Source organism: Nannobrachium achirus, assembly GCF_963921795.1.
Source record: "Nannobrachium achirus genome assembly, chromosome: 18".
Classification (NCBI taxonomy): Eukaryota; Metazoa; Chordata; class Actinopteri; order Myctophiformes; family Myctophidae; genus Nannobrachium; species Nannobrachium achirus.
The window spans coordinates 8968000-8978622 of record NC_137825.1 but is presented as its reverse complement, the minus strand read 5'-3'; the positions used below and the strand labels follow the sequence as shown (position 1 = coordinate 8978622).

General features: G+C 45.7%; 1 protein-coding gene across 1 annotated transcript; it reads right to left on the bottom strand.

The window, feature by feature from the left end:
- Positions 1 to 366: 366 nt before the first annotated feature.
- LOC308302851 (protein disulfide-isomerase-like) lies at positions 367 to 1683 on the bottom strand (the record flags this gene model as incomplete). Its single annotated transcript, XM_080747169.1, has 1 exon — positions 367 to 1683. The coding sequence occupies one exon, from the start codon at positions 1681 to 1683 to the stop codon at positions 367 to 369; it is 1317 nt and encodes a 438-aa protein (XP_080603295.1).
- Positions 1684 to 10623: the final 8940 nt, after the last annotated feature.

Sequence of the window (10623 nt, the reverse complement as noted above, 5' to 3'; positions counted from 1 at the left end):
TAGAGAGCGTCTCTCATTTTTGAATGGCTCTCAGAGCATTTCAGCTGCAGTACCACCTTTGGCCTGAACTGCGCCAGTACCACCTTTGGCCTGAACTGCGCCACCCCCCCAAAATCCTTTTAAATTATTATTATTTATTTTTTAAATCTTTTTGAAGAAAAAAAATGTTTTGAAAAAAAAAAACTTAGCAGCAAATCCGGATAGCCTGTTTTGAGAACCCGTGGGATACTTTTAACTTTCGCCTTCTCAAAACCAGAGAAAGACACAACGGTCAGAAATGGGAAAAGTGAAATTTCACGGTGTATCACCTTTAAGAGTGCCTGAGGGTGGGTAGGCCTACGCCTTGACCTTTGTTTGCCCCCCTCCTTATAAGTCGTCATGTAGGTTCTCTTCAGCCAGTACGCAACCCTCCTTGCCACCACTCTCTGGTAAGAATCTGGTAAAGCCCTCCAGGGTTCTCTCTCCGCAGTAGTCCATGACCTTCCTGTCATCTCCCGCAAGGAAGAATTTAAACGTGGGGTAGCTGTACCTCTGAACCTCAATCGACAGCAGTTCATTGGCTGTCACGTCGATCTTGGCCACTATGATATCCTCTTTGTCCTTGTACTGCTCTCCCAGTTTGTCCCAGACGTGTTCCAGTTGTCTGCAGAGTCCACACCAGGGTGCAAAGAAAGCCACAAAGACATTCTTGGTGGGATCAAAGGCGACTTCATTGAAGTTCTTGCCCACCAGGACCTTGACAGGGTTTTTGTCCCAGTCTTTGGGGATGTCTTCGCTCATGAGGTAGTCCTCGGTGAAGAGTGTGCAGAGTTTAATAATGTTTTCAGTGGTGATGGCCTCATTTTCTGGCATCATGGATGCCATCGTCCCGTCTTCAAACTCGAAGAGAAGGATGGTGGGGTATTGCTCCTTCTTCAGGCCAATGAGCTCTATCATTTTGTCGTTCACGTCAGTGTCCATGAAGACAAACAGGATCTTGCCCTTGAAGCCTTTTGCTGCCTTCTTGAATTGGTCCATTTTGTCCACAAAGTCAGTAGCAGCCTTTGACATTAACATGAAGGCGTGGGACTTGACTACTGCATTGAAGATCCTATAGGCAGTCCGCTTTGAGAACTCGACGACCAGAGGAAACTGGTCGTTGTCCTCAATGAATTCCATGAGGTCGACAGCGGTAAGCTCTTCAAGCTCTCCGTCAAAGATACAACGCTCATCAGACTTCCTGAAGAGGACAACACCGTCCTTGGACACCCCTAACTTTGAGTACACCTCGTCATCAGAGGTCATCCCAAATGGGATGACCTCGTCTATGACCTGATATATGACTTCTGCTGCTCTAACGAAGACCTGAGCGTCCTCAGATTCGGCATCCTTGAAGAAGCCAATGACCGCCATTTCGTTTGCAACCATAGACTCTGCCTGCGCGACATCGGCCAGGTGGTCAACGGCTGGGCCTGGGCGTTTCTTAAACCACTCCACAAAAGCTTCCATCTCCGCTGTGCCGTCTACTTTACCCAGGCGGATATCTGTCTTCAGCATGCTAGCGGCATTGGACTCCTCTGGGGTCGAACACGAAGCATAGAATCCCACCAGAGTTTTCAGCGCCTTGTTGAAGTTACTCTTCTTCAGCACCAGGACTCCCTCTTCCTCTGGGATGGGATTTGGGGATGACACAGCGTAGGGCATACTGTGTCACAGATATGTCGTTGTTCGAGTCTACACAAACAATGGTGCCAGGCTGTATAGGTATTATTCTATCTCTGAGTTTACAGTTGCATGCTACAACTGTAAACTGCTAAGAAACACTGAGACAAGTCTCTAGACTTGTCTCTTATTTATACCCACAAACTCTACAAAGCATCACAGCCTTGTGACATCACAGGTGATATCACGGGTGACATCACCGTGACACACCCATATATGGGTATTCCCCAGAAACCCTTTTATGCCCATTACGGAGATCCCTGATGTCATCAATATACATCACTGGCCAGATGGCCAAGACTTGGCCCATATCTGTGTGGCTGGTTCAGATAGGGATCTCCATGTAAGGACATAAAAGGGATTGTATGTTGTGTGATGTCACAGGAACCACTCGAACAGAATCCATTTTATGCCCATATCTGGAGATCCCTGATGTCATCAATATTAAGCCCATATCTAACAGGACTATGGGAGTGCTGTTGAGGAAGACAGCCCATATCTGTGTGGCTGGTTCAGACAGGGATCTCCATGTATGTGCATAAAAAGGATCGTATGTATGGTGTCAGATGTGATAGAGGTCATCATTTTCACATAACGAATAACTGATTAAGCATGTTTGTGGTCTCAAAGCATATCTCCATGGATCTCCATACTGTATATGGGTAACTGGTCCGATATACATCACCGGCCAGATGGCCAAGACATGGCGCAACCTCGCCCTCTAGGGCGAGGTCGCTTGTCGCCCTGGGGCGGCTCCACCGGGCGCTTCGAGCGTCGCGTCAACGTCAACGCTGGGAATGCTCCCGTTTTAATTAATGAAGGGTGCTCCACTGCCGACGTCAATGTCAGCGTTGGACGCTCAAATTCGCCCCGGTTCTTTTTTTGGCGCCATCATTTTGGTGGAGCCCTAGACTTACTAGTAACATAGGCACCGGAGCCTGTTTAACGAAAGGCTACTGTGTCCCCCCACTTTTGGGTGTCCCTCCACATGCGCAAATCGAGAGGTGTAAAAAAAAAATGGCAGGCCGTCCAGTGCAGCCTAAAGTGCAGCAGGATGCACAAATAGTGCAGTTTTCAGACTCTAGTGGGCGCTGGACGGGAGATGGCTCTTTGTGTCGGCACTTTAGACACACACACACGCGTTTGGGAAGACCTCCTCTACCTCTACTAGGCCTATGTCTGCTAAATGCCTAAATTGTAAATGGTGTGCACGTGCCTGGAAACAGGTGCACCCACGCAGCACCCATTGATGTGGATGGGTGCTGGGTGCTGCTGTGGTTTTATACCTTTCATTCGATGCCAGCTACACTTTGAAGCCCACAGCCCCTCCCAGCCCCCCACCCACCCACCAGCGTGGTTGGTCGTGAATGTCAATGTTTTTGGAGAGTCACACATGTGTCTCTGTGTCACGCAGGAACCGCAGATCTCGCCGTTTATTTACTTTTCACCATGCATTGTGGGGTCAGATTAGTTTGTTATTGCGACCGTCAGGTCGCACTTACTATCAAAACCTCCACAAACTGTAAGTCAGTCCCTCCGTCAGTCTGTCTGTCACACCTCACACTATTGCCCTGCTCATATCTCCGCAACCGTTGCCCCGATCCATGCCAAATTTTGCACACACGCTCCTTGCCTGCCAAACTACAACCTCCAAGGACCACCGGAGCTCCAGGGACTCCCAGGTCCCTGGGGGACCCCCAGATGTAAAAAAGACCAAATGTGCAAAAATTACCAAATGACCACCCCAAGGGGCTGCTCAAGGGGAATTCCCGGGGACCACCGACTCCTGGTGCTCCAGAACGGATGCAAAAGTGGTGGCGCCCCCAGTGGAGGACCCCCTCCACTGCAGCTCACATAAAATGCCGTAACTCGGGCTAGGAGCGTCCGGGAGAGCCGGGGCCGGTACCTATTCGTCCGCCAAGGCAACGCGGAGACCCCACCCCTCATTTCTCACATGGCCCTCTTCTAGCGCCACCATGAGGCCGATTCTTGCAAAACACATTTTTGGACACTGCTCCTACACATTTTGCCCTAAAATCACACAAATCGCTACACACTATGTCTCCACTCATGTCATCAACATGGATTTGTGTATACATGTGACCTGACGGTCGCTTATCTCCCGATTAGGGAGTCTTACTGGTATAGGGTGTAAATTGCGTAATTACTATAAAAAACCTCCACCGGCTGTCAGTCAGTCTGTCTGTCAGTCAGTCACACGTCACACATTTGCCCTGCGAATATCTCCACAACCGATCCATGCCAAATTTTGCACACACTCTCCATCAATTTTCACATGGCCCCCTTCTAGCGCCACCATGAGGCCGATTCTTGCAAAACACATTTTTGGACACTGCTCCTACAAATGTTGCCCTAAAATCGGTACACAGTATTTCTACAGTCATGTCATCAACATGGATCTGTCCCATTTAGCGCCACCTTCAGGCCGATTTTTTTAAAACACATTTTTGGACACTACTACAGATTTTGCCCTAAAATCACGCAAATCGCTACACAGTATGTCTACACTCATGTCATCAACATGGATCTGTCCCATATAGCGCCACCACGAGGCCGATTTTTTCAAACACATTTTTGGACACTGCTCCTACAAATTTTGCCCTAAAATCACGCTGCGACCTGACGGTCGCTTATCTCCCGATTAGGGAGTCTTACTGGTAGTTATCACTATACATTCTTACACCACCACAATGGCATTTAACTCTTATACTGCTTTGAACGTTCCTGTTCGCCCCAATTCTTGAGGTCGAGTAGGGCCAATACGGCCGTTCGTTCGTTTGATGTTTTTTATGGATTATGATAAAAGACGTCCTTGCGCAACTTTTGAATGCATAATTGGTCGTGGTGTCGTTTTGAGGACAGCCGGAAACCGTTCATAAAAAAAAAAAGTAAACAGACTGTCCTGGCTCCGCCTGCCCAGAGCGACTCTGCGCCTGCCTAGCTAAGGGGCGTCAATTGGGTATGGCAGGGGTATGCAGCTGCCATACGTTGACAGGGGGAAATAATAAAAATGTACTTTTCATCGTGCCTGTTGCTAAGGTATGGCAACATGACTGGTGTCTTCACCAGACACCAGTCATGTTGCCATACCTTAGCTTGTTCTGAACTGACGCCACTGCTAGCTGCTAGCAGCCTCGAGGGACTATATTGTTTTATGCATCGGGCTGTTAGTAGAGAAAGAGAGAGAGAAACGTTGGTAAAAGCGATCATTTTGTCGGAAATCAGTTGTTTTATAGTATTAGTAGTATAGTAATTGTAGTAGGTAGTAGTATTTAGCAGTACTAGAATATTGAGATGTATTAGGCCAACTCAGCCTCAACTTGCTGGTATCATTCCGCCGAAGTGCGACCCTCCCCCCCTGGCCGGAGCAGCAGCCAGCAGCAGAGCAGATCCACGGATAGAAACAAACTTTGTTAGAATTAGGATTACAAACCTACCCGCGTTGGTGACTCAGGACCAGGCAGCGCCCACGAATGGTGGTGGTGGTCGTGATGATGATCATGATGATGATGATGATGAAGAAGAGAAAAAGATCACTGTAGCCGTTGGTATTGAAGATAAAAAGATTGAAGATGGTGCCAGTCGCGAAGAACCGGGGTCCAGAAGTGGATCAAGAGCCTCGTGATATTGTGGAAACCGATCCCGACGGAGCTCGACCCCCGTGTAGGATGGATCCCCCCGCCCGGGGGCTCACATCGCCGCAGCAGCAGAGACCCATGTACCGCCGCCACCGCCGCGAAGAGACAGACGAACTGGGCGATTTGGCCAATGAAGAATGGCTTCCGCGTAGAGACCCCTCGGAGAACAGAGGCCACGATTCTACTGTCCAAAGTAAGACTTCCAATCCAGTGCATGTATGTATTGTATAGTTGTATACTGTATATAGTTGTATACTGTGTGATAACAGAGCATCCGTGTGGAACTGGAAGCCTGGGATGGGGGGGATGGTCAGTGATCAGTGAGATAGGGTAACGGTTTTCCATTGCGACGTGTTGCCACTCCGACATTGGGATCCGGTCTAGAGCCCGCCTACTGCATCCGGCTATTTACACGTACACATACATGCAAGAAATGTTTCCGTATCCGGACCGGATCAGTAACTTGATCCAAGCAGTTAGGATCCACGTGCTTGGTTTGTTTTTGTCGCTACTCAGGACACACGTGGAGTTCCTATCACGCGCGTGCACGTACCGCGTGTAGTGTACGTGCACTGCACAGCCTACTAGGATTATTTGATGGGAATTTAGGATTTATTGGCTTAGTTTGTGTGTGCGTGCGTACGATGCGTGTGCGTGTGTGAGAGAGAGGGAGAGGTTTCTTTTTATCGTCATCATCATCATCATCATCATCATCATCAGTAGCTGATGATGTAGCTTTTCAGTTCAATTCAAAGGAGCTTTATTGGCATGAGAAAACATACGTTTACATTGCCAAAGCAAGTGTTACAAATAACTAGACCAGGTCAACCTGGTTGTGCCAGACCCCCTGTCTGTCATCATCATTTATGACATCATGCCTTTTGTAGGCATGTCATCATCATGTCATCATCATATATACCCTTTATATAGAAAAGGGACAGACCGACATTTGCTTATGTAGGCCTACCCATTTCATGGGTCTGGCAAAAACTGTTGAAAATGGGGAACATATATACAGTTGGAGGGAGTACAGCTTTGTGTAAACAGAGCTATGTTGCATTGTGACATTTTATATAGGTATACAGGGTATAAAGGGAATTTCACTGTGACAGTAAATGCATGGTAACTATTTACTATAACTGCATTTTATGTTATATATGAACTTATTGTAAGTCATTTGCTAAATGTCAAAATTGTAAATTGATTTGTTTAGATATAAACTATTTGATATTTTCCTGGCTATGATTTTAGATGATGAGTCGACGATGATGATGAGCCTACTTCTTCATTTCCACATCGTGGAAAAACAAACTTTTTTCTGTAAATCAGACTTAGCACCATGCACATGCTCACATAGACATCAAAGGGGGCTTGAGCCCCTGCCCTTTTATCCATCTGTAAAAAGTGCCCTCTCCAGACCATGAATGCTGTTTTTACATAATTACTATATATATATATATATATATATATATATATATATTTGTGTGGTAAGCAGGAAGTGCATAGAATGTTAGAGAGGCAGAGGTTGACATTTCTAAAACGGCCTTTTGATGAAAATAGTAGGCCCCCAACCTCCACGCATTCTGCTGTGACGCGTTGTGAGCTTGAAGGTGTACTATTTTTCATGTATTTTATAGTAATTATGTATTTGTATAATTTACAGATCGACCATGGGCTCGTGTACGAGTTCAGCAGACCCGGTGGAGCCCTTCCGGAGGAGCCTGGCTGGAGTGAAACAGAATGGAGCCCCAGGCCCTGTGCAGGCTGAATGACACACACGCACGCACGCACGCACACACACATATACACTCTGTACTGTAGACATGTAGTGTCACAGTAGTGTCACAGTGAGATAAAGAGAACCCTGAAAGCTGAAGCAGGATTCAGGCTGAAGCTCATGTCACTGTGTCAATGTTCTGCACTGCTCTTACTACTGCTCTTACTTCTCTTACACACTAAAAGTGTGTAAAAAGACACTTTTTCTTGTTTTTATTTTTTTGAATTTGTTTGTAAACAACCACTGATCATAGGTGTGATGTTACTGAAGCCAACAATAAAAGGCTAAAGAGAGATTTCTGCCTGAAAATGTATTCTTCACAAAAATGCATTTTTCTCAGCTTTATGTTCTCAAAGAGCTGTTTTTAGGCCACATTCTGCAGCTTCTAGCTAATGAACAGAACAAGATAAAAACTCGAAATCTTTTTCTGTTGCAAAGTAGACATTCTATTCTTCGTTGCCATATAATTGTTGTCTTTATAGTCGAAACCAAATTTCTCCAGTAGGCCTTCAAAGATGAGCGACAATTCTCAATTTAGCTGGCAGTGGATTGAGCTTTTTGTTCAATTCTGTGGCAGTAAAAGAGTTAATCAATGCAAGTGGCAGTTGTGGAAAGTATGGGGCTGTTAAGTATGACATCATTTTGTAGGCAGAGGAGATTTTCTGCCCCCAGTTTCCGTGAATCTTTTTACAATTTTTACTATTTACACATTTTTCTTCTCTTTGTTGTTGAAAGGAAAGTGTTAGAATTATACTTTAGTCGTTATTTTTGTCTCGGATCTGTTGAAATAGCGAGGGACAGAAAATGCTCTGGGGGCAGAGTTCTCCTCTGCCTACAAAATGATGTCACGGCTTAAAAGCCCCATAGCAAAGTGAGTTCACTCAAGTAGGCCTGTATCTACACAAGCTCACAAAGCCCACAAAGTGTTGCGACACGTTGGTGCTTTGGTAGATGGTCTTGTTTTATGATATGTTTGGGCTGTGTTGAATGAAGAGGAGACATTCCAGATTCCATGCAGCAGAGCAGATGTCCTTGGACATCAATACCCTCCTCCCACAACACAATAAAAGCGGACACAATTATTATCATTGTATTATTAACCCATTCAGCACGGCTACACAGTATTGTGTATTATTATTTTATGCTTTAACTATTGAAAAATAGCAGATATACAAGCTCACAGCTCACAAGCTGCGAGCTTGTAGAGCTGCTATTTCTGAACATTTTTGAACATTGGAATTTTGACCTGATTTTTACCCAATTCCATAAGTGTCTTTTGAATCCAAAACTATGTTTCCATGTCAGCAGGTCCTTTTCTTGAGAGACCTGTACTTGAGATACTACTATGTCAGTGGTTCTCAAACCTTTTCATGTGAAGGACCCCCAAAATGATATGTAGCCTATTTGGCCACGGACCCCCAATGTCCCCATCTCAAAATATTTAGTTCCAGGGACGCCCCAGAAGCAAAATTTGAGTTACAAACGTTCGCTTAAAAAAAGACATATATTCAAAGATTTGCACACATTTTCACGACTTTTTCCAAAAATAGCAGATCTACAAGCTCACGGCACTCGGTGCCGCGCTGTGAGCTTGTATATCTGCTATTTTTCACTGGTTAAAGCATTCAATAATTCTAGGCCTAAATGCTTTAAATACAGCCACTGTCTCCCCGCTCAGTAGAGTTTTATTTCACAGAACATCTTATCTGACATTCAATTAAAAAAAAACATCCTCCCTAGCTTCATTATGCAGTCTCCGGGAACGACTTTTAAATATTGTGCCTTTCATAAAAACACAGGCCCATTGTTTAAAGAGGAATTAATCAGCAGGCTGCAGTCGCTGCCATCTATTGTTGGACGGCTCCAGTAATTATTATGCAACACGTGTCAAAATAACACGTTTTAATGTTTCGGATTCAGAAGGAGTTTATTTTGGGGGGAATTAACCCATTTAGACCCAAGGCCGATTATACAAATGCCTTCAGTTTTCTGAAAATATCTATGTTTCTAGATCACTGGTGCTCAAACTTTTGGGCCCCATTCAGGTCGCAGTTACTATCAAAACCTCCACCGGCTTTCTGTCTGTCTGTCTGTCTGTCTGTCTGTCTGTCTGTCTGTCTGTCTGTCTGTCAGTCACACGTCACGCGTCACACTTTTCCCCTACTCATATCTCTGGCACCGTTACCCCTATCCATGCCAAACTTTGCACACACACTCCTTGGCTGCCCAACCACAACCTCACCCCTCATTTCTCACATGGCCCTCTACTAGCGCCACCATGAGGCCGATTCTTGCAAAACACATCTTTGGACACAGCTCCTACAAATTTGGCCCTAAAATAACGCAAAGCGGTACACAGTATCTCTAAAGTCATGTCATCAACATGGATCTGTCCCATTTCCCTTATTCCCTCCTGATTGGCTACCATTGCCTTCTAAAGTTTGTGTATGCGGCCTGATGGTCGCTTAGCTCCCGATTTAGGGAGTTTTACTGGTGTTAACACTTTGCAAGCCACGGGGAGCCCCTTAATATTAAAACCGGAATATACCGGACATCTGAGCAAGGAGTCTCAGCCGCGCCGTCTTTTACCGTACTGGGTCATTAAAAACAGAATAAATGATTTTTATCCGAAAATCGGCGATCGTCTAACCTTCCCTAGTCACCACTCGTCCATCGATAGCGCATGGCTCGTCTGACATGAAGCAGAAGTGACGTCAGGTCCATTCCTTCCAGAGGCTCCCAGCAGCCGTTCATTTTCTGTTTATACGTTAGTGCTCGCATAGCAGGAGTGCTGCGGGCTATGCGAGCGAAAATGCACATATCTACTCTTGAGTCATACGTGGATTATTTGAGCCGACATTTACGTGAACGGATCGCGCACGCGAAACGCACGGGGATAAGATGCGTCGGCCGAAACCCCCAGCCAATGCAGATTGAAGAATTGCACTGGGAACTGTGGTGAGTATGGTAATGGGGGATGAAGACCACGTGATATAGCGCTGGATGTCTGGTAAAATGAATGCGGTTCAGATCATAATAATAGAAATTTCACGGCTAATCTACAACAAGCCATTCTTTTTTTCTTTTTTTCTTTCCCGACAGCAATGATAACAGGGGGCGTGAAAGGAGGTCATGCGGTCTGATGCTTCTGCCTCCAACACAGGAAAATCCTCAGTGTTTGTTGAACTCTGAGCGTGAGGAAAATGTTAACCAAGCGGCCCCAGAAAGGTCCTTTAACACTGAGGAGCTTTACCGTGAAGGACAGTTATTGATTGAGAGGGAGTGCGTTGCCTTCATATCCAGGAAGCTGTCTGTCCACCATCACTCATACAGTGCTGGTAGAGTAAGTAACTACAGGTACATTTGACTCAAGCACGCGACTAAGGCCTGATTTACACTGCCAGCCACATCCAGCCTGAATCAGATCTGTGTCACATCAAGATTGGAATCTGATTTGCTTAAAGGTGATACACCATGCATTTAAAA